Source organism: Emydura macquarii, unplaced genomic scaffold, assembly GCF_026122565.2.
Source record: "Emydura macquarii macquarii isolate MOO-44397 ecotype Brisbane River unplaced genomic scaffold, CSIRO-AGI_Emac_v2 contig_2865, whole genome shotgun sequence".
Classification (NCBI taxonomy): Eukaryota; Metazoa; Chordata; order Testudines; family Chelidae; genus Emydura; species Emydura macquarii.
The window spans coordinates 37,158-61,767 of NW_027133002.1; the positions used below are offsets into that span (position 1 = coordinate 37,158).

The 24,610-nt window shown below is 47.5% G+C and overlaps 1 protein-coding gene across 1 annotated transcript; it reads right to left on the minus strand.

Moving 5' to 3' along the window:
- Window positions 1-923: 923 nt before the first annotated feature.
- RRM1 (ribonucleotide reductase catalytic subunit M1) lies at window positions 924-23,393 on the minus strand. The gene is made up of 19 exons (XM_067568271.1): window positions 23,199-23,393; window positions 21,929-22,017; window positions 18,315-18,492; window positions 17,596-17,696; window positions 16,755-16,814; window positions 14,647-14,686; window positions 13,718-13,880; window positions 12,855-12,996; window positions 12,108-12,191; window positions 10,482-10,643; window positions 9,709-9,788; window positions 8,939-9,140; window positions 7,382-7,531; window positions 6,062-6,283; window positions 5,670-5,746; window positions 4,459-4,594; window positions 3,655-3,750; window positions 2,580-2,768; window positions 924-1,934 (listed from the first exon to the last, which is right to left on the minus strand). The coding sequence occupies exons 1-19, from the start codon at window positions 23,215-23,217 to the stop codon at window positions 1,746-1,748; spliced, it is 2,379 nt and encodes a 792-aa protein (XP_067424372.1). The 5' UTR covers window positions 23,218-23,393; the 3' UTR covers window positions 924-1,745.
- Between the last annotated feature and the right edge of the window lie 1,217 nt (window positions 23,394-24,610).

The following is a 24,610-nucleotide window of genomic DNA, read 5'->3' on the forward strand; positions in this document are numbered from 1 at the left end:
AATAGTTAACATATTTCAAGGTGAAGTGGACCCTTAACACTTCTCCAGGGATGGAGGGGGGAGGGGAGGAAGGAGAGAAAAAAGAAAGTGGCGGTGCAGTGTAGTGGATTATAGATCAGTGTAATAAATCATAAATCCAGTGTCTGTTCAGGTCATGATTTTTAGTGTCTAGCACTGTTATGAATTTAAGCTCCCCAGCTGGTTTTTTGAAGGTGTTGTACAGGTTTCTATTAAGGATGAGCACTGCTAGGAGAGTGATCACTTTGTGAAAAGCGTTCACCCACAGCTGATACGACGTGACTGGGCACATGTTAACTGGCCACTTCATCTTGAATGATCCCTTGAAATGTGTTAACTACTCCTCCTAAACAATCTGTTCCACCTTGGCTTTAGCTGCAACAGGGAACATATTTTCCAGACCTACATAAACTCAAAAGCTTATCTCTCAACAGAATTTGACCCCCTAAATGACATTCCCTCAGCTCTGTCTCTCTCTAATATATTGGGACCAGCATGGCTACAACTCTCTACAATATTACTGAGATACTGTACACTCCACCAACATTGTATGAATGCTGTTTTCGCCTTACTCTGCAGCAGGGGTCATAGGTCACTTGCTGGTGGATTCTCTGTACCTTCAAGTCTTTAAACCATGATTTGAGGACTTCAGTAACTCAGTCACAGGTCAGGGGTCTATGACAGGAGTGGGTGGGTGAGGTTCTGTGTCCTGCATTGTGCAGAAGGTCAGCCTAGATGATCATAAGGGTCCCTTCTGACTTTAAAGCCTATGAGACTATTCTTTATTACTGTATTCAGCTAGCTTAAAGAGTTAAGTTTATGTGCATGATACACAAATTCAATGAATATCCAAGAAATATGCTTCTGACGTCCCCCTGCATTAGTAAGGGGAGCTAAGTACAGAGAAAGGTAAAAACATTTATTTTAGAAAGATCAAACACTTAGCCCAGCGTGGTGGATTTGGCTCTTGAGAAAAGAGACAGCATGTGCCGTTCAGCACTGCTCTCTCAGAATACGACACTTATGCTGGTTACTTGGAAACTGATCAGCAGCAGCTTTTTTGTTTCCTGGTAACAGAAAAAAGGGCAACCTTCTCAAGTGCAATGCTCTGCCCTCCCTCTGACCCGATGGTGAAGGTGGCTGCATGTGAAGCATAGACATAGCCAGTCTGCCTCCTAGCACCTTCGGAGAACCAGGAACTCCTTGGGAAGGGCTGCTTTATAGCAGGTGCACAAACACTTCTGGAGTGAGCCAAATTCCTCAGCCTAAAAACACTCCGCTGGTCACAACAAAGAGCGCACGGGGATGTTTTCTTCATTGCCATGGTACTGTGGTAAAGGATATTCATTTATCAGGATCCATATAAAGCACAGTAGAAAAATGAGGATGGTTGTTTGAAACGCACAGAACTCATCCTTACGGTAATTGGCATTAGCATTTTTCCTGTCCATGTTTAGGAAAATCCTATCTACAGTGGATAATGTAAGACTATACAAAAGCACTTCATTTCCAGGAAGGGATTACCTGCAAAAGGGATACATACAAACTTCTTACATGTGTGTACAGGCCCCAACACGGGGATGGGGAAAACAATGTACACTACTCCCTGACCACCCCCCTTCACAGTCCTAGCAAGACCCTACATACTGAAGTAAAACTAGACCTATCTACCCTGGAAGAGATTAAGCCAGAGGGAGCAGTTTTGCTGGCACTGAAGGGCAGGTCTTTTAGGAGCCACACATCAGGCATTCGTCTCGGTTCTCCAGGGAGCACACCATGGCTGCTTTGTTCCTCTCCTTCTCCTCCTCTTCCCTGGATGCTTTCTCTCTCTCTTTGAGCTTCTCCTTGTTCAGGGTGAACTGGATGGGCTTGGCCGCTGGTTTTGTCCTCAGATAGTACATGCCTGTCTTCAGACCCTGCAGAGTGAAAGCACATGAGTCAGGGAATCCTAACATGACAGAGCTCAAGCCGAGTTCTGGCTACTGAGACACACTTCCCGCAACCCAAGCAACTGCTTTCATCAATGGCTCCCCAAAAGGACATACCCACCCCATAGCATTGGCTAACAATCTCTGGCGCCTGTGCTAGGCTCCACCGACGGAAACAGTGCAAGGAGTGCCCCAAGCCATCTAGTCTCTGATCCTCAAGGCTCGTCTACACTTAAAATGCTACAGCTGCAGCACTGTAGTGCTTCAGCATAGACACTATGTGTTCCGATGGGAGAGGCCCTCCTGCCAGTGTAGGTATTCCACCTCCCCAAGAGGCAGTAGCTAGGTTGCCGGGAGAATTCTTTTGTTGATGCTAGTACTGGCTACACCAGGGGTTAGGCTGGCTTAACTACAGTGCTCAGGGGTGTAGATTTTTGCTCAGAGGTGTGGGTGATGTCGCTGGGTTGACTTAACTTTTTAGCGTAGACCACCCCTCAGAAGTGGACAGATACTGCTGATGGCAATGAAAAGGAAACAGACATTTATTTCTAAGAACCACACGAGCCAACTTGTAGTGACAGAATGTGCCCAAATCCAAATGCTATCAACAACCACGTAGGCTGTCCCACCTACCTGCTTCCACCCATAGAAATGCATGCTGGTGAGTTTGCCGTAGTTGGGCTCTGCAATATGGATGTTCAGGGACTGGCTCTGATCGATGAACGCGCCTCTGTCAGCTGCCATTTTGAGGATGGTCTTTTGGGAGATTTCCCAGACTGTCTTATAGAGCTGCTTCAGGTCATCTGGAATCTCCGGGATGTTCTGAAGAAACAGGAATGATTACGATGCAGCATTCCCAGCAACTGCCTTAACACCCAGGTAATGAGGGCAACGTCTAACCAGCTACTCTGGCTAAAACCAAACCTCACGGCAACCAAACTCTAAGGTTACAGCCAACAATTATTGATCCAAATAACCTGTAAATCCATGCCCTGAAATAGCCATTTTACCTTTGGAAAAAAAGACAGCTTCCTTTTTGGGACACTTTCGGCACTGTTTAACCAGGTCTCCAAGGCAAGAACCCCTTAGCCAATTAGGACAAGAAAGGGAGATGAACTAGATGTTGTTACCCCCAGCAGTTCCCCAAAAGGGAAGTGTTTTATTAGCAGAGCATCACCCTAAGCAGGGTGCAGGGAAAAGACATTTCAAAAAGAAGGGCATAATTCACTGAGCCCATACAGACACCTTTGCTTTTCACATATGTGCGTCTACACCTATGCAGCAGGTTCATAAGTCTACTTGTTGCTCTGACGTTCCCCTCTTTTACACGCTCAGCTAAGCGGAGGTCTAATTCTCTGGGACAGCAACAACCCATCCACCTAATACCTGGTTCTACTAATTAGTAGCCAAGTGTATAAACGGTGAAAACCTCCATTACACACATTCCAGCAGACATCAGAAATCTCAGGTTACCACTGTGGTCAGAAAAGTCTTCTAGTGCTTCTGACAGAGGCACTCCACTTGTCAGAGCCAGCATGCAACACCCCAGCTCTCCCTTGGACAGAGACGCTGCGAAGGCAGAGCAGCGTGAAACACACAGAGCGTGTGGGGCACTTCCCGCCCTCCTCCTCAGGCACAGGTGCCAGCTACTGGGAACGCTTGCCCTGCTGCCTTCCCTGGCACATTAAGCCCAGCTCCTCTCACGTACCTGGACAGAGCCGCTGTGGGCGATGATCTGGTTTTTCATCTCCTCGTTCCACAGGCCTCTCTCCGTCAGATCTTTCAACAAGTGTGGATTCGCAATCTGTAAAGAGCAGAGCCCGTTAAGGTATGGGGAAGGAAAAAACTGTGCGCTCACTTAATCCATTGCCTGCCTTATGGCAGGAATAACCCTCCCTGCAGGAGACACTCCCACCTATACGGGGCAGGTCCCCAAACAGCAAATGAACCAAACCTGGCATTCTAAGGTGCTAACCAACCCAGCTACTCCCCTCTGTCAGATATTCCCCTTTTCTATCCCTAAATCTCTTCCTTAAGTTAGTGCCACCCTTTCCTGCAGTCCCCTTGCATTTACATGCCTTGTCGATACACTTCGGTAACTCTTTGCACACAGAAACCTTTCCTCCTGACACTCCCTCGATGAGCCCTGTGGCCTCTGAACTTTCCCCAAAGCCTCGGTGTCCTTTCCTCATCTCCCTTTTGGCAAGCTATCCTGCAGGCAACACTGAGGTCTCAGAAGGGCCTTCTCTAGCAGAACCAGCATTTCTTTCATTTGTAACTAAGGCCCCTTTAGCATATTCCAGGGCAGTCAAGTTACACCCACTGGCTCTGTACAAACTCTCTGGATTCCTTGTCTGTCTTCCTCGGCATGTTTTTGCCTGGGAGAGGGAATACCCAGGGCTAAGTGAACTGAATAATACAATGTGCTGTTTCTGTCTTACAGAACATTGCCAGCTGGCAAAAGTCTACACATTTAAAAGCCATTTAACCATATCTGGCCCAGCCTCCTTACCTGAAACTCTCCTGAGAGGACTCTGCGTGTGTAGATGTTGCTGGTGTAGGGTTCAATGGATTCGTTGTTGCCCAAGATCTGGGCAGTAGACGCAGTTGGCATTGGAGAAAGGAGTAGGCTGTTTCTAACACCGTACCTAATGCAGACAGGCAAGCGGTTAAATCAGAGGTTAAAGCTTCGGCCAGCCAGAGAAAGACACCAGCACTGCGAGACGAATCCCACTATAAAGCACAAACCTAAGCACTGTTTGGAAAGAGAAGAATCAGGGCTCAAAGCAAGGAACCTTGTCGTACAGAGAGAAAGGGCAAGCAAATTCAGCAACACCCTCTCTCACTCCACTGAGGCCCCCTGAATCCTCACCTCCACATTTCAACAGCCTGACCTGAAACTTCACATCATCTAGAGACTGGAAACACAAGCCCAGTGTTCACCCTCAAACACTCTGCAAAGTCTGGGTACGGTGGGAGCATAATTCAGCCACAGCTATCCTCCTGCGCACCCACATGACTCAGTCATGGGGAAGAGATCAAGGTGGATTGACAAACAAGCACTGAGTGAAAAACACATCCTCTTCCCCACAAGTGGGTGTGCAGAGGATTTCCTTCAAGAACTTGTTTCCAAGATGGTCATGGGCATTTCCAAGTAAAAAGCCTCCAAAAATGTGCAGCCTCCGGACAGCCAAGTTGGGCAAACATATCTTGCCTTTCAAAGCAACAGTAAGAAAGTAAATGGTAAGATTTGCTGGGAAAAGTCTGAAAGTTAAATCCCTGCAAGTGAATCTTAAAACATTGTGAGACTTCACATTTGTCTCTCCATGATTCCTGGATCCAATGTGCTCAATTCAGATGGTTTGTTTCCCTGTCAGCCTGCAAACCCAGCCTCTGCTCCTACAGTCAGATTGGGTTCTTTCCATCTCACACCTATGCAAATGCAGTGAATCGAATAAACAATTCTATTGGCAATGCAAGAACCAGAAAAGTCCAGCTCACTCAGTCTTCATTGCACTGGATCTCCAGGGTTAGTGGGAATAGGAGATGGTAAACATTTGTCACTAAAAGCTGATCTACTGAGTAAGCTGGTGCCATTTTTATGCAATCTTTTAAAAAAGAATCCAGCACATTTCAGGCAATTAAAACTGTAATCTCTACCATCATAAAATGATGTTTGCATCTAACACAGACTGAGCAATGTTAGTTGGGACATTTACTCACTTGGCAATCTTCTGCTTTAAAGCCTTCCAATCCCACAGATCAGTAGGGGTGACGCCCCACATGTCATACTGAAGGATCTAAAAGAACAGAAGCAGGGTCTGAATTAGACAAAGTGCTCTTTGGGGTACGGGCAGCCCGTCATCTGTGTTTTGCAGACCACAGTGTAAAGCAATCAAAGAAAAAAAGACTTCAATATGCCCAGCTCAGCTTCAGACAATTAAGATGCCTTACCAGAATTTTGCAGACCCCCCGCAGACTCCCCCACACCCATTTTCACTAGTGGATAGTGAGCAGCTAGCCTAGTGGTTACTCAGTGTAGCACCAAGACCAGCCAGCCACTGAAAGTGCCCTCACACTAGCTCTGCTCTATTGGAGATCTGACCATCACTTACTCCTTTGCTGACAGGGCAGCCTTCGTAAGTTTCATACGGCCCATGCTCCTTGGCGAGTTCACAGCTGGATTCCAAAGCACCGTAATAAATGGTTTCAAAGATCTGCTGGTTCAAAAGCTGGGCCTCAGAGCTTTCGAACGGGTATCGCATCAGGATGAACGCATCTGCCAGACCTTGCACTCCAATGCCAATGGGGCGATGGCGTTTGTTGGAGAGCTCAGCCTACGTTTCGGTGGGGAGGACGATGCAAGTTAGTAATCAGAACCACATGACCCTGACAACACATCCACTCACTCCTGCGGCCACCACCCCCTTCAATCCACACAAAACAGCCTCTAGCTTTTCCCTTCCTTGTCCCATCGGTTTGGTCAGAGCAACCCCTCTGTCACTCCCTCTACTAGTTCCTGGTTATCTGATGTTACCTAGGGCCATGAAGGTGAGGAAAAGGGCCATATTTTCCAAGAGTGACAAGTGTCTTTGGGTGCCCAACTGGAGACCCCTTAAAGGAGGCTGGTTCTCAGAGGGCAGATGCTCAGCACTTCCTGAAAAATCAGGCCCTTTTTAGGAGTCTCTAGTTGCGCATCCAAAAACTGCCAGTCAGTTTTGAGAAGCCTGGCCCTTGTTCTCTCCTTCAAAGCTTTGCATAACTCCACTCCAGCCTGGACCTTAGCCACGGCCTCTTACTGCCCCTCCCACCAGTTTCACTCTCCCATCAACCGGCTCCATGCTGCCCTATGCGGAGAACGCACTCCCAATGCCTCTGCACTAAGCTACTACCCTCTCCACCTCCAAATCCCTCCTACGAGGCTCTGCTGTGAAGCTCACAAAGAGAGTCAACAATAAATAAAACCAAACACCTAGCACTACTTTCTTTGGCCTTCCAAAATGCACTCTTTCTACGGTGCCTGTCTTCCTTACGCTGTAAGCTCTTCAGGAGAAGAACTGCTTATTGTAAGCCACGCAAAGCATTCTTAGGGGAGGATCTATGCCACTGGAATCTGCTCCAGCTAAGAATCCTTCACAGCTGGAATTTGCCAAGTTTCAGCGCCCTGAGCAAGGGTTCTGCTGAGTCAGGCTACCAGTGATGGACTACTGCGGCAGCGAGGTAGAGGGGTGTTTTATTACCACAGTTCTACTTAAAGAAACCAAAACTTAATAGCCAGGTGCAGAACTCCAGATAATTTTATAACATGATATAGCAGAATGAATTTTGCTTAAACCTTAATCTTGCCAGCTGTAAAACAGCACCTCCTTTGTTCCCAGACTCGCCACAAAGTCCTCTCCACCCCCACTCCAGCCCAGCTGCATCCTCCCCCCTACCTCTGGCACAGGGTAAAAGTTGATGTCGATTATTTTGTTCAAGTTCCGGACTATGACTTTGGTGACCTCAGCCAGCTTCTTGAAGTCATAAGTGTGCTCCGATGTGACGTACATGTTCAGGGCTAGGGAAGCCAAGTTACAAACTGCAATCTGGAACAACAGCAGGAGCAGAAGTGTCAGCCAACATTAGGCAACGGAAGAGATGAACAGAGCCTCAACCCCAAGAGCATGCTCTCTACCCAAAGGAAATAGACACAGGGAGATGAAACATGCATGTCAGCGCAACTGGCAGAGATGGGAGAACTTCTGCTTCACCCTATGTAGCCCATGCTCCAAGAGTTGCATGTATGTAGATTGCCTCAAGACCCCAACCTCTGCAGGAATGCAGAGAATGCCATAATGGCTCAGATTTCTGGCTCATTGAGCCCTTTGACAGGGAATAGTACCAGGCATCTCAGATTACAAGGTGGAAGAATCCCTGTAGATTTGCTGCTATCCCTGAGCACGGTGGAAGTTCTGCTCACTTTATCTGCTGAAGGTCTTGCCTCTCCTGGCCTTTCAGACCCTGATCTCCATCCACTTCCTCTATCACCTTGCTCTGCCATGACAGAAGAATGGAGAATCCCAGCACCACCTATCCTGCTGGGTCAGGGTTATGCAGGCTGCCTCTCCTTGCTCATTTTTTGCACTCTCTCCAGCCCGGGAGGATCAAACCAACCATTTGTAGCATAACCAGGGCTTACATAGTGGCAGGACTACCAAGGTTTAGGAATGTGCTAGAGGATTTGAGCTAAGTGAGCTGTCTCCTTTAGCTCAGGCAGCAGTGGCTCCTGCTTTTAGGCCTAGTGGTCTCAGGTTAGACCCCTGCTGCTGATGACCCACCAGGTGCATGGTGTTATATTGGCAATGCCCAAACCTGTGCCTGGCATTGGTTCCTTTCCTCATTCTTTCTCTGCTTCACTAGGGCCTCTGCTCCTCCAGTGCCCAGAGCAGCTACCCCCCACTCCAGGAACAGAAAGCAGACAGCTCGTTGTGTAACTCTCCGTTATGCAACATCCTGTTTAGGGCCCCACTTTACTCCAAGACACCAGAAGTTTCAATAAATGATTCCCCCTTTTGATCCCAAAGAAAACAGGACGCACAGGCTCCATCAAAGCACCAACATCAGCCCCAGTCCCCACCAATGAACACGAGTCCCACCCACCTTCCCAGCAGCCATGGGCGGGCGCAAACAAAGCGGGGCACTTCCCCACTGAGTGCTTACACCCAACTCTTCTAGGGAAACTTGAACGGTCTACAGAAAAGCCGTAAACACACACGATGGCTTCCTAAATTCAACATGCCATGCAGGTTCCCCAGCTGTCTGTCCTGAAGGTCTCCTAGCCTGGACTCCCAGAGCCCCAAGGAAAGGGGAAAAAAAAAAACCAGGCAACAGGAAGAACTCTTAAAGACAGATCTTCCCCTCACTTGAAGTTAGATTTGCGTTCTGAACGTCTGCGTCAGGCACAAGTGTAGCTTCCCCATCGGAGCTGGAGTAAATCCCACGTCCCCACCCACCTCATCTTTGCTGGTGTATTCCACTATTTCTGTGCACAGGTTGCTGCACTTGATGGTTCCCAGGTTCTGCTGGTTGCTCTTCCTATTACAAGAGTCCTTGTACAGCATGTAAGGAGTCCCGGTCTCGGTCTGAGACTCTATGATGGCATACCAGAGCTGCTGGGCCTTCACCACCTTGCGGACACGACCCTGCTTCTCGTAACTGCAACACAAAGCAAGTGTTCCTTTAATGCTCATTTCCCTGGCTCAACAGTTAGTGAAAGGAGCTGATTCCCTAGTACAGTGACGCCTTCACTGGGCAGCCAAATCCTTTCACTTGTGGTCCAAGCCAGATTTGAACAGGCCAGTCAGATGATCTAGGGGCAGGATGCTGGAATTGCTCCCACCCGCTGGGGGCGTGAAGCTGATCAGTACACTCTCTCCTGCACGGCAGGCAGCAAATGAGGCTAGGCCAACACAGCCATCAGCCCCCTTCCTGAGATTTCTACCTGTTTGCCTTCAATAAACTGAGACCATCGCTCATGCTTGTCCCCATCTTGGGCAGAATTTTTGACAATTTGGGATAAGCAGACATCCACTTTCTCCATCCTTATTAATAACCTGGTAAACCAAACTCACAGAGACTTGTTATGACATAGCACTGGGCTTCTGAAGTTTGGTTCCCAGTTACCAGGTGCAGACAGAGCCACCCATATAAAGGAGAGTGGCAACTCAATGAGAGGGAGGTGTAGATAGCCAGCACTGCTCTGAATTCTGTCCATGCTTCATACCTCTCATACAGTTTCTCAAACTCCTCTCCCCAAACCTCGTCGAGGCCAGGACACTCATTTGGACACATCAAGGACCAGTCCTATGAAGGAGAGGAAAAAAAATATTAAGAAGATCCTTAGATAGCTGACTTCCATTCTGTTGATGGAGATGGGATAACATGGAATAACCAGTGAACACTTCCTGACGTACATAATGTACCGATGCGAAAATGATCAATTAATTTCCCCACCTTCAGAAACATGGGGCTAACCATTTCAGGCGAAGGGAAGGATTATGCAAACTAGCAGAAGTTAAAACTATTCAGGTAACTGATTTTAGATAAACTTAAGCCACCACTTTAATAACAACATTCAGTCCTGAATGACTGCTTACTCCTCAAAACAGAACCCGCTCTGGAGCACGTGCACAGCCATAAGAGGGCCTGTTGATTGAGGAGACTTCGACATTTCCCTTACTGCAGCTTTTCAGCATTTAGAACAAATTTCCAGAAGTCAAAAATTAATCTGAGAACAAGAGGGTGAGTGAACAGTGCTCCAGGCTGAGTGAAGAAGTGATGAGGTGTAATCGGTGCTCTGTAGCTCACCCAAAGCGCTCTATGGTTTATCTGCATAGTTAAGCTGCTCTGTGGCAGTTGTTTTAGGTAATTCTTTTGCTGCAAGCAAGACAGCCCTACTGCACATCTCAAATTCCATCCCAGGGTCGTTCTGTAGACTCCGGAATAATGCTATTGCTCCATTAGCAGACCCTGTCCTGCCCCAACACATCTCCTCACCTGGTTAGTCTCTACCCGTTTCATGAAGAGATCGGGAATCCAGAGGGCAAAGAAGAGGTCCCTGGCTCGCTGCTCCTCCTTCCCAGTGTTCTTCTTCAAGTCAAGAAACTCAAAAATGTCCAAGTGCCATGGCTCCAGATAGATGGCAAAGGCCCCGGGTCTCTGTCAAACAAAACACAGCCAAGATCAGAACCAGACACCCAGGGGAAATACATGGGAGCATGAGTGATGATCATACTGCTGCTGTGCAGACATGGACACCAGCTGCGCACAATTAAGTCCTATACAGTTTGTGGCCCAGAAAATTTCCCCCCATTATCTGAGGGAGCTTGTCTTTCTGAAGTCCCATCAAGGCAGATGCACCCTGTGCTAAGTCACACTCACTCTCACTTCCTGGGACTGCGTTCTCTGGGACTGGCAACACAGTTTTCTCAGTCAAAAGGTACACGCAGCTCGACTTTCCTCAACTCTGGTGCTCAACAAGAGCTTGGTATGTGAAAGACTCCTTTGCCTGGTCAAGCTTTCCACTGACTTCTGGACTATTCATGGGGAGGATACATAGTGCTTCATTTTTTGCAGGACTCTTTCTGGACAGTTCTAGATTAGAATTCAATGTAAGGCACTTCAAGGCTATTTATAAACGAGTGGAAAAGGCTGATCTTACAGGCGTGGGTATTTTACAGAAACAGAACTTGTAGCCTCCCAATAGGTGTTGTAGGGGCCAACAACTTAATTAGTTTTGAGAGAGCTGGACAAATTTACGAGTGTGACTGTATGATGCGCTTGCTGGTGATGGTGTGGGGCAGATCTCAACAGTCCTGGGATTTGTTTCTAGCTTATGTCTTATGTTCCTGAAAGCTCATACTGCACAGTTTCAGCTAACCATGTGCAGGAACAGGAAGGGATTTCTCCTCCCCCCCACCCCCCAGTGTATTCTGGGAGGGTTTTTTTAAATTTTGTTTTTTATTTCCCTCCTCTGAAGCATGAGGGATGGCCACAGCTGGAAATGGGACACTGGATGGGGTGGGCAGGACTCTGAGGTGGCACCAAGCACGTGCGCACTCTCTCTCAGGTGCTTGGCTGACTGCTTCTTGCTCACATGCTCAGAGTCCAATTGATCGCCGTGTGTGGGGTGAGAAAGGAATTTCTCCCCAGGTCAGATTGGCAGTGAGCTTGGGGAAGGGGGATTGCCTTCTTCTGCAATGTTAGGCTGCAGGTCACTTGCCATGATTACCTGGGTCTCTCTCACTTAATCATTTCCCTGCCACTGCAGGGGCCTCATGCCTGGGCGCATCCCAGTCTCTCTTGTACGCTGGCTGTGGCACATACTAGTTGAGTCTCCTTTGGGTTGTAATACTTTGATCTAATTTTGGTTGTTGGGTTTAGCGTGAGGGCCCTGGGCGATGGTGGTGGAGTGAAAGATACATTTGCACTGTGGCGTTTGTAATGAATGGAGAACCAAATACCCAAGAAATGGGAACAGGAAACTGCTTTTTAGTACATGCCATATAGAGCCAGTCCTCCAGATCATCAGTGCTAACGGTCAATCTTTCCACAGCCGGTTTATTGAGACATTCAGTTTAGGTTTCCATCTCCGCCTTCCTTCCTGGTTGGAAAATGACATACCTTGTTACCACCTTGATCCACATAGCGGGCAGTGTTGTTGTAGACTCTCAGCATTGGGACAAGCCCATTGGAATTTCCATTTGTCTGCAAAGACATGAAAAACCATCACTCTCCGGAAGCTGATTGGTCAGTGAGGCTGCTCTTAGACTGCCAATGAGACGTAACAAACACCAAGGCCCTTACAATGAAAACCATTTCTTGCCCACTGCAGATAAAAACTGGCTGTAAGAGAACTAATTTTTGAACTATAACATGGAAACAGAACTCACTGTCAGCTAACAAGGGCTCTAATAAATATTTGTTTATACAAGCCACATTTTGAATGGGCTTTGCTTTAAATTTGTATTAAAATACTTAAAGAATTATTTGGAGACTTGCAAGAGGTGTTATTGCTCATGCAGAACGTGAAGAAATCCAGCACTTTGAGTCCTGAGGTATCTGCTCTTAGTTATTAATTTGTAAAGAAATAAGATGTAATGTTCTGATGAATAAGATATAATGTTCTGACTGGTTGTGTCTGACTTTTCTTTATGATCATACATCAATATGAAACCAAAGTACTGTAATAGGAATGCTATGTTATCTGGCTTCATGAGATAGAAAGAAGGTGCAAGCTACTGGGTTAGATGTATCTACCCCGTGGTACACTGGCCTGGTAGCAGCAGTCTTGATTTGACAATGTGGTTTACATAGAAGTTTCCTGATACTTGAAGGTATAAATCAGCATAGTGTGCCATTTACACTTACCCCAGCAATGTAGCTGCCAGTGGCTCGGATACAGCTCACAGCAACCCCAATTCCACCGGCAGATTTGGATATAAGCGCACAGTGCTTTAAAGTGTCATAGATTCCCTCAATACTGTCATCCTTCATACATAGCAGGAAACAGCTGAATGGAAACAAAAAGGTGTTGACATCAGAAAATTCAAAATCAAACTGAATAATACCATAGAAGGTATGCAGAAACTTGCAGAGGGTTATCTAGCAATCATTAACACTTGGGGGGGCAGGGTCTGTTAAGTGGAAATAAAGAATGTGAGATGCAATTTGCAGTGCATTGTAAAGCTCATTTTTTAAAGAAACTCATGTGCTCCTGTCAGGCTAACTATCGTGGTTTTTTAAAAGCTGATTTCTTTAACTTATAAGTAACACTGATATTAAAACAAACATTTTTAAAATCAAATCTATTTCTTACCATTTATGTTGTGTGCTACTTTAAGCATCTCAGATTGAACAATGAATAGTTAATAGCCATGATTAATTTCACTTTTGTTTCTAGTTAATTTCATTTTCAAGTTCTCATGCATGTGATGGGAGTGTTCCTTAGGAATTAAAAAGATAATTGTGGAAACACTTCTATTGGCCTTAGGCTTCTATAGATTTTTTTCTTTAAATGCAAGAAAATATATCTTTGGGGCCATATTTGACAGTGTCTTTTTTAAAACTGCTTACCACGTGAATTACAGATCATTATTTTAATTAGGACTTCACCAAAGTGCAGCTGCTCATTTTCAAGTTGTCACAGGACATTTAATTTGAGCAGAAACCACCTTCTAGCCCAGCACCCTCCTCTGCATATAGTGTGAGCCAAGTTTGGCATCCTGAAGTACCTGGACAGCTGAGGCCGGTTGGTACCAGCATTGAAGAGTGTGGGAGAGGCATGGGTAAACCACTTCTCAGACAGGAGGTTGTAGGTTTCAATTGCAGCATCTATGTCGTTTTTGTGGATTCCCACTGATACTCTCATCAGCATGTGCTGGGGGCGCTCAGCAACTAGACACCGGAATGGGGAAAACAAGAACATAAACATTTCATATAAAGCCAGTTTTGACAGACACGGATCATACAAAAAGGAAAGACTAAAATATGCCACCAATTCTTAAATGGTCAGAATTCTAGGCCCCAAATTTGTTACCTATACAATCTATAGAATCTGAGTCTAAGTCTATAGATTCTAAGTCTAACCATTTCCAGGATTCTAGGTACAGTATAATAATCACTCTCTCACTCTTCTGATGCCCAGGAAATTTCAGACAGAAGATGATGCAACAGTTGACACTGATGGTATTATAGTCATGTCAACTTCAGCTCTATTACAAATACCCAAACAGCAAAAAGGGAGATCACAAACAGGCTTCTTGCACTGCAATTCCTAAGATTTATTATCTCCCTGCTGAAGACTAACACATTCTGGATGCCCTGGTGCTTGCGTTATTTCTGTGCTGATAGGATCCATGTGCTGGTGGCATGAAGTCATTAAAACAAAACGCCCAACTAATAATTGTCTTTGATACAACTGCAAGCCTTCCTGCAGCTACTGCAAAGAGATGGTAATTTCTTACTAAAAGACGTTTGGGGAGGGAGCGTGTGTGGGTGGGGGAGGGTCACGTATGAGAAAAATCTTTCTGATGTGGACAAGCAAATTACAAACATGCTGTGCTCTCTTCGAAAGTAATGGACGCTGAAAATTGTGAAGGAAGCGACCTAGTTCATTCAGCCCCCGCAGAGAATACCTCAAACAGGAACAGTCAGTTCTTACCTTTTGAATTAATTTTCAGCAGATACGAGCGCTCTAGAGTCTGAAAAAAAAGAAAAGCATCTCAGTTATCAGTCACTCAGATTCCTGTTTAAAAACTGTACTGATTGATGCACAAAGCTATGGGACCAAAAACCCAACACTCCAGCAGCTTGGCTCTCCCAATGCCAGGTTTCCTATACACAAGCTTGATACCCTGCTCTTCTTCAACCTTGTTACTGATATAGCACCCAAGGTGCTAGATGCTATACAACCATAAGTCAACAAGGTCCCTGTCCTGAGGTGTCTAATCTATGCAGACAGCATACAGATAAAGGAGTGACTGCATGGTGAGGTTTAGTCCTTGCCTCTGATCCATAGTTTTGGTAGAGGTTGGGGCAGGGGAACGTGGAGGGGGTTAGCTAAGTGGGGATGAAGTAAATGGGAAAACAAGGGAAGGGAAAGGAGGAAGGTAAGAGGGGCAGGTGTGGTGACAGGCTAAGGTGAAGAAGGGGATTGGCGCAAACAGCAATCAGCACAGGGAGAGAACGTCTAGTCAGAAGTGTAGAAAATGCTGATGGTGCCATCAGCGTCTGGGTCTCTGCTTACAGCTGCGGCACCTGCTCTGCGGGTTTGCGCCTCTGGCTGGCTCCTCCCTGCATTCTCTTTTCCTTAAGCCCACATAGTGGGCAGGAGGGGGATGCCACAGGGATCCAGTGCTGTGTGGGGGTGCTGTGGAGTGGGAGTCTCCCCTGCACAGTTCTGGATTGGGTGCCTGATTTTGTTAGAGCTTCAAAGAGGGCAGAGCTAGGGTTTAAGTGTCCACTCCCATGAGATGCCATGCACCCTCGGTTCCTACAGGCTTTGGTGGATAGCTCACAGGGTTGGACCCGAGACAGCTCCCTGAAGAAGTGTGTTTTAAGGGCAGATCTGGAAGAGAAGATGGAGGCAAGGCAGCCTGGCTGTGGGAGGAGGATCTGTGCAGCCACGTAGAATGCACAGAGATGAGTGCGAGGACACGTAGGGGACAGTTGCGCAGCTTTTATTTGGAATACGAAGAACTGATGTGTTTGGTTTCGGTTATTCCTTGAGGAATAGCACGTACAAATCAGAATCTGGCATAGCGTCCAGAGCCTCTGCTAATGGGAATTTACAGACCAAATACTACAGTAGAATGCACCTTCGCCCTAACGTTGTAATATATCAACACAGGGTCAAAGTGGCTGCACATTGGGAAATTCTGCAGATAATCAGGCCAGAGAATTTAACTTCCAAATCACCTACAGCACCCACTTTTCTTCTATGGAGAGAAACTGTTTGGCATGTAGACTTTGGAGTCATTAAAACCAGAAGCTACAGGCTTCAACTGTCATAGGGCTACTGCTCTCATACACGTTCACTCTTTCCTCCTGCATTGCCCTCCACTCGTTTCAGTTTATGTTGGGCCCGCCTCCTGTTCCTAATCCCCAATTAACACAAAATGAAGCAGACAATTGAACATGCCGGTCGCCCACTGTGGGGGGCACGTCTACATTACAAACTTAAGTCGACTTAAGTCAACATGAAAAACCACAGTAATTTCCATGTCTACACTACCCTCCTTCTGTGGTGGAGTGCATTCTCACCAGGAGCACTTGCACCAACTCCGGAGGGGCAGTGTGAGGGCCTGAGAACACAGCTGCCATCTGGGCTTGGAGTCAGGAGCCCAGGCAGCAGCACAAGATGACGCTCCCCTGCAAAAAACTTTCCATCACCATTCCAGCACCATCCGTCCCAAGGCCAAGTAACCATAAACTCAAAGGATTTCAAAGTGCATTAATGGATGGCTTGAGGCTGTCAAAAATAGCACTTGTGCTACATAAAAATGGTATAGTGAAGCTTTCAGAAACTAGCAGCACACCCCTCAGTCATCACATACAAAACAAAGGCTGAGAAATCAGAGGAAAAAGCACATGGTTCATTCAATTTGGCCACTGCTTTATGCAGGCCTTCTTCACATCTACAGTCCTACCAATGTCTTCTCTTTAATTTCTGTAGCAATTAAAACTAATGATTTGGGGGGGGGGGGGGGGGGTTGTTATGACTTTAAAAAACTAACAATCTTCACTCTTACAAGGAAATCTGCTCTTTACCTTAAAGCCAAAGTAGTTATAGGAGAAGTCTCTATCATAGATGATGGCAGAGTTCAGGCGCTGGGGATGAAACAATTCAGAGATAGATTAGGCATTTAGATTGAGAAAACCAACTACCCTAACATCAGACCCACACAGCTTCACATTACCAACATAACAGTGATCTCATTGTTCAGTACTGCTGGTTTTCATGCTTTGGTCTCAACATGACTCCATTGCTACAGGCATCAGGCAGAAAACCAATTCAAGGCATTCTTAGCATAAGATGTCAGCTGCATTTGCCATGTATTAATGAAATTCCTCTAAGGGCAACATCCTGGCTTCTGGCCCTGCTCACCCATACACCTGCATTCTAGTTAGACTTCACACTGGGAAATTCAGAGCAAAAAAATCAGACTCAGGTTTTGATTTGATGAGCAAATGGGGTTGGAGCAATCTAAAGGCAGCAGATACCAAACCACATCTCTCTCCTTGAAAGATTGTTCTCTAAGAAATGAGAAGATTCTGTTATTTTATTAAGTTAAGAGCCACTCTTTGTCCAACTACCAACGGGCCTCAGACACTCCAATCTCACAATGATTGGGGGCATATAAAAAGAGAGACAGATATTCTTGTTATAACAGCATCAGAAGTATCCTTCAATGGTCAAATTTCCAAATGTTGTCCACCCACAACAAGCTCACCAAAATAGACCAGTCAACATCTGTTAGTTTACATCAGTGCATGATTTTTTTTTGTCCTACAATCAACATGGTTGACTTTTGTATTTAGAAGTTTAAAACATCCCTGAATGTAGTTTACTCCATCTTAGGAATGTTAGATCCCAGGAAGTGCTACATACATCTTTGTTGGCCAAGACAATATCTAGAGTTTCCTTGGAGACCATTGGGGAATGTCTGCCATTATGAGGGTTTACATAGTTGTATAAATCTTCCATCACATCTACAAAGGAAATAGAAAGAAAAGTCAAATAAAAGTCATTCACAGACTAAACGTAGTCTGAAAACTATAAGTACAGGTATTTAACATGCCTGAACCACTCCCCTTCTCCCAAACCTAGCCCACAAAGTGTCTTCAGTAAATACAGGTTTGGTTGTTCTTCTACCTGTCCAATGACAGGTAATATTTACTACTTAGAACCTGCTAGCCCCAAAATAATTTGCTTTTATGAAAGAAAATTCTAGGAACACAAAGCGTCCAGTAGTAAACAGACATGCCAGATAGGCCTCGTCCATATAGAGTTTCATCCTTACACAGCTGTTTTTATTTTAGGAATGAGAAGAGAAAGTGAGGACATCCTGATTTTAACAGTGAAATGCTCCTTTAGAAACTATGCATAGCAACACTTCCAACAAGACAGGTAACTAAGCTTCCTCTATAATGTGTACAAATCTAAGTATTGCAACTAAATGTCTCAGATATATGGGCTCAATATTTACACAGTCAAGTTTAAGAACAAATGTGCCACAGTCATATCCTCTAATGCTCCAAGCCCCCCACTGGCTCCCTCTTTAATAAGAGAGGGCAGGTTGTTATTCAAGTTCCCACAGACACACTCACCACTGAACACTTTCTTGGTTTCTTTGTGCAAGTTGGAGACTGCAATCCTTGCTGCTAGGATGGCATAGTCAGGGTGTTTCGTAGTGAGGGTTGCAGCTGTCTCAGCAGCTAGTGTATCCAGTTCCACTGTGGTGACACCGCTGTAGAGTCCCTGGATCACCTTCATGGTGATCTGAGCCTGGGGAAATCAGAATTCTGCAAGTTAGCTACCTATGTTACAGGGGCATGACCACACTTACAGCTTCAGTCTAGAAGAACCCATTTTCCCAACACCTAGTGTCGTATTTTCTGTTATTACAATATGTGCTTCACTTTAAACAACAGATGAGAAAGTGATTAGACTGAACTGCCTTGATAAGAGTGAAAGCACCAGGCCTTAAAGTTGCAAACCTAATGACAGCTTCAGGGAAGAGAGTGGGGAAAGATATAGAAATGAGGTAGGAATCATCTGACCATGCAAAAGTTTTGTAATGCAATTAGACAGTTTCCTGTTGAAGCGGTAGCACAAAAGCAGGAATCCCACAGCCTAACCTGTACTTGCTCAGGAATTTTCAAATGCCAAAATAGCATTCTGACTTTTCATCCTGATCAGTCATGTGATTTGTTATATTTAAACTAAAAATAGTTAATGATAAGAATTTTGAAAGGATATAAAAATCTCATGTTTCAGGGCTTAAACCAATCTCTAACTCTTAGAGAATAATCTCACATCCACCCAGTGACCTGTTTCTTGCACCTTTGTCTGAACCAACTGGTGCTGGGGAGAGACAGGATACTGAGCCAAGTGAACCATGGATCCTACTAATACAGTAGTTTCTACATACGTCTGAAGTGTTTACATGCACTTAATATGTCAGACTGTCATTTTCAAATGCTGTCTTCGATTGTAAACTCTCTGGAGGCAGGCACTGTGTTTTTGTTCTGTGTTTGCATAGTGCCTAGCACAAAGGGGTCCAGGCTCATAACTGGGATTCCTAGGCACTATCGCAGTACAAATAATAATGGTTTGTCATATAAAACTAACAATTATTATTAGCCAAGTCACCAGGGTGCTATACTAGGAATACAGAGACCTAGAATCAATTCTTACTCTGCCATTGGCGGGAAGCAAGACAATATACCTCTCCATGCTTCACTTTCTCCAACTGTAAAGGAGGGATAATGATTCTCCTACCTTTTTATGAAGTTCTTTTATGACATTCTTTGGCTGAGAAGTACTAATTATTTCTACTGCACTGACAACATCCTAAATGCTTTAGAGACATACATAAATATAGGGCCTTTCTGACCCAAAGAGCGTAATCATGGCCCTAACCCTGCAATTTACTCCACACGGATGGTCTCATATGTCCATTCAAAACCCCATGGATGTTAATGGGGCCATGCACAGGCACTGGGGAGGGAGGGAGAGAGAGGGAAGTTGCTTGCAGGACCGGGGTCAACATGCACTCCTAAGCTGCTCAAACGAATAGGGCAGTGGTACCGTTAAGAGAGAGAAATTCACTTCTGACAGAAGAACACTTCTGTGTTTTAACAAAAAGAGAACTAGTATTTCTCCTACAGCCTGGCATGGACACAAATACAAAGAGAGGTGTAAAAAGGCCGTTTTTTAAAAAGCCATGTGATTGCTACACTATTTTACTGAAGAGATGAAAGATATTAAAGATGAAATGACAAGGAGCTTCCTAATAAAAGGAACATGATCACTTCAAACCGTGTCTGAGGGATCCTCAGGTCAGCTCCCAGACTACTGCACTGGCCAGCATAGAGTGGGAAGGAGGTGAGCAGCCCTCAATGTTGAAAGAACTGGTTCAGGACTATTTAGAAAAGCTGGACATGCACAAGTCGCTGGGGTTGGATGCAATGCATCCAAGGGTGCTGAGGGAGTTGGCTGATGTGATTGCAGAGCCATTGGTCATTATCTTTGAAAAACTCGTGATGACTGGGGGAGGTTCTGGATGAAAAAAGGCAAATATAGTGTCCATCTTCAAAAAAGAGGAGGAGAAACCAGGGAATTACAGACCGGTCAGTTTCATCTCAGTCCCTGGAAAATCATGGAGCAGGTCCTCAAGGAATCCATTTTGAGGCACTTGGGGGAGAGGAAGGTGATCAGGAACAGTCAGCATGGATTCACCAAGGGCAAGTCATGCCTGACCAACCTGATTGACTTATTTTATGAGATGACTGGCTCTATGGATGTGGGGAAAGCAGTGGCTGTGATATACCCTGACTTTAGCAAAGCTTTTTATATGGTCTCCCACAATATTCTTATCAGCAATTAAAGTATGGGTTGGATGAATGGACTATAAGATGGATAGAAAGCTGGCTAGATCGTCGGGCTCAACAGGTAGTGATCAACAGCTCGTGATGAACAGCTCAAAGTCTAGGTGGCAGCTGGTAACAAGCAGTGTGCCCCAGGGGTTGGTGCCAGGGCCGGTTTTGTTCAACATCTTCATTAATGATCTGGGGGATGGGGTGGATTGCACCCTCAGCAAGTTTGCAGAGGACACTAAGCTGAGGGCTGCAGAAGTTTGCAGATGACACAAAGGGAAGTGGTTGATATGCAGGAGGGTAGGGATAGGATACAGTGACCAAGACAAACTGGAGGACTGGCCTAAAAAAATCTGATGAAATTCAACAAGGACAAGTGCAGAGTCCTGCACTTAGCATGGAAAAATCCCAGACTATGTGCCCTTGTTGCCAAGAAGTGCTAACGGCATATTCTCCTGCATTAGTAAGAACATTTACATCAGATCGAGGGAAGTGATTATTCCGCTCTATTCGGCACTGGTGAGGCCACATCTGGAGTACTGTGTCCAGTTTGGGGATCCCCATTACAGGAAGGATGTGAACAAATTGGAGAGAGCTCAAAGGAGGGCAACAAAAACCATTAGAGGGCTGGAGCACATGAATTAGGAGAAGAGGCTGAGGGAAGTGGACTTGTTTAGTCTGCAGAAGAGAAAAGTGAGGGGGGATTTGATAGCAGCCTTTAGCTACTTGAAAGGGGGTCCAGGGAGGCTGGAGATAGGCTGTTCTCAGAGGTGGCAGATGACAGAACTAGGAGCAATGGTCTCAAGGTGCAGTGAGGGAAGTCTAGGTTGGACATTAGGAAAATCTTTTTCCCTAGGAGGGTGGTGAAGCACTGGAATGGGTTACCTAGGGAAGTGGTGGAACCTCCATCCTTAGAGGTTTTTAAGGTGTGGCTTGACAAAGCCCTGAGATTTAGTTGGGATTGGTCCTGCTTTGAGCAGGGGGTTGGAATAGGTGACCTCCTGAGATCCCTTCAAACCCTAATCTTCTATCATTCTACAACCCACCAGAAGGATTTTGTAACAAGTAAATCTAGATCTCTGTCTCAGACTTTGCACCTGTGAGAGAGAGAAGGCCAAACACAAATCTCTGGAAGAATCAAGTTATACAAAAAAAGTAAAGGATGTGGTTGCCATTAAAAAAGCAGCATTTGCCAACAGTTCACATGTAGGGTATGGGATATACCAACACCTCCCCCTACTGAGAAGGGGAAAGAACTGGGTGGCACCTGATTACAAAAGATGGCTTTTCAATGGTGACCACTGTAGCCTGGTGGGAGAAGGAGAGGAGACAAATCAACTCACAGGATCGACAAAGTCGGCATTGAGTCCGTAGCAGAGCTTCTGGATCCGGGAAGTGATCTTGTCAAACATGACGCGCTCATGGCGCCCATCTACCAGGTGTTGGAAAGAGAGAGAAGGAAAGAAAAAGAGAGACCGGCCTTTACACAGCAGCATGAATTACACAGAGAGCCCTATGCAGCAAGCTCCCCTGGGGGCCTGATATGGCCACCAAGTTATTTCTGGGCTCTCCACAACTCTGTGAGCAGCACCTGAAGGGCCAGCCCTAGGGGTAGGGTGACTAGATAGCAAGAATAAAATATCTGGACACATGGGGGCAGGGTGGCGCAAGCTGCAGGGGGGTGTGGGAACTGGACTGGAGCTGCCAGCCACTGCGGGCGGGACCCCAAACTCCCAATCAATGTGGGCAAGACCCAGTGGGGGATCCCGATCTCCCAGCCGCCGCGGGGGCTCAGAACTGCAGGGCCGCCCACGGCAGCTGGAAGCACCGGATCCCCCCCGCAGCGGCTAGGAACTTAAATTTTTACCTGATCCCTGAACATCAGGACAAATGGCATCTGATGGTGCATGGATTGGGACACACGGGGCAAAGGATTAACTATCAGGATAGTCCCGATTTTACGGGGCTCTCTGGTCCCCCTACCTAGGGGGTTATTGACATCATTCACGGGGAGCCCCATTGACGGAAAGGAGGCAGGGCGAGGATCCACACGTTAGGGGCCCGGACTCACGGGGGGCGGGTGTCCCACTCTCCAGGGGGCAGCCCCCAGGGGAGCTCGGAGGGGTTCCCCACTGGGGGAGGGGAGGGGAACGAGCGGGGTTGGGGGAGGTGTCCTCACAGAGGCCGAGGGGGGATTTACCTGGGTGGGGGCTGACGTTACGTGCAGGGGGGCCACACTCCCGGGGGCTCAGCGCCATCTGCGGGGTCCCCCCCCCAGGAGAGAGCAGCTGGCGGGGGGGGTGGCATTATGTGCGGGGGGGGCACACTCCAAGGGCGGGGTGCCCCGGGCCATCCGTGGGGTGCCCCCCTCGGGGAAAGAGGGGCTGGCTGGGGGAGGGGCGTCAGGCGTCCCACAGTGCTAGGGTCGGGGGGGCCTTCTGGGGGTGTCCCCCCCGTACACAGGGGAAGCTGCTCGGAGAGGGGGGCGTCCCTGGAGGGGTGTCCGGGGTCTCTGCGGGGGGGGGGGGGCGCTGCGCTGCGGGGAGACCCCGCCCGGCCCCCCCCCATGGGGGCGGGGAGCCCCGAGCCGGGCCGGGGGAGCCTCTCTCTCACCTCGCTTGATGACGTGCATGGCGGCGGTTCGGTTCGGTTCGGCTCGGTGCGGCCGGGCGCTCGCGCTCTGCGCTCCACCAGCGCGCGCCCTACAACGGCGCGCCGAGCTCGGAGGAGGGCGAAGGAGGCCGCCGACGACTCCGAGTCCGAACTTCTTCCCGCGCGCGCCGCTGACCCCGCCGGGCCGCCGTTCCCCTATCGCCCCGCCCACTCCCCGCCCGAGCGCGGAGAGGCCGCGGCCGCCATCTTGGATACGGGCAGCACCCACCGCCCGACCCGGCATTCCAGCCCGGCTCGGGGCCCAGCGCTTCCCCGGCACCGCCGCGGCCCCTTCTCCCCTCCCCGCCCCCTCCCCACCGGCGAACTTGGCAGGGGAGAGCATGGACCGGGGGGGGAGCGGAAGGGCTCTTGCCCGGGTCCAAGATGGCGGCTGAGCTCCCACCTCCCTCTCTTCACAGGAGCCGAGTCAGAGGCCCCGTCGCAGGAGGCGGGACGATGGGGGCGGCAGGGTTGCTTCGACTGGTTCCCGCCCGGGGTGGGGGGTTCTCTTATGGCGGGAGAGTTCACTGGGGGAGGGGTTTCCTCAGTGGGGGAAGGGAAGGCTCCTTCGGGGGGGCTAGGGTAGAGAAGGAGAGACTCTGGGGGGGGGACTCCATTGGGGGTGGGTGAACCCCTCATGGGCCCGTTGGAGGTCTCTCCCTTTGGGGGCCGGCATGCACCTGTCAACAAGCCTGCAGGGCCCAAAGGTGGGGCTGGGCTGGGCCAGGCCGTGAGCCTGAGCCCCTGGGCGAGGGATTCATGTGGGGGAGCAAAAGTGCAGCCCCATCGCTCCCCTCCCGGCTGGGCAGGTTAGGGTTGGGATGTAAATACCTGCAGAACCTAGAAGTGGGGGATGCGCTGGCTGTGGGGAGCTGGGGAAGGCCCCTCTTCCCCTAGCCGTGCTATTGCTAAGGCATCCCACCCCGGCATTTGTCTGCACAGGGAAACTGACTTGACTTGGCTGTTCTGCCCTGGTGTTTCGGCTGTGCCGGAATAACTATTCTGCTGTAGTTATTCCTGTATAATGTAGCTAATCTGGAATAATTCCCCCATGTGGACATTCTGTCCTTGAATAAAAGTGATTTAATTCCAGAACAATTACTCCTAAATAATTACTTCCAAAGCAAGTAATTATTCTAGAATAAAGTCACTTGTGTTCAGGAATAGTGGGTCCACCTGGGGGAGCTGTAGACACAGAAATAATACATCTTGGTTTCCTTTTCCCTTTCATCTGTAAATTAATCTGGAACTAAGGCAATTTTCCCACTTCCCCAGTAGATGGCATCATTAGACTGTACTATTTCTACCTTCTGCTCTCCTCAAAAGATATTACTATTATTATGTATTGTTTGTATTAGATTAGTACCTAGAGG

Excerpts from the sequence above, each read along its gene's own strand:
- RRM1 (XM_067568271.1), bottom strand. Across the intron at positions 16,815-17,595 it reads TTGTCTTGGCCAACAAAGAT|CGCCTGAACTCTGCCATCAT; the intron begins GTATGTAGCACT and ends TTTCATCCCCAG. Across the intron at positions 14,687-16,754 it reads ATAACTACTTTGGCTTTAAG|ACTCTAGAGCGCTCGTATCT; the intron begins GTAAAGAGCAGA and ends CTTTTTTTTCAG.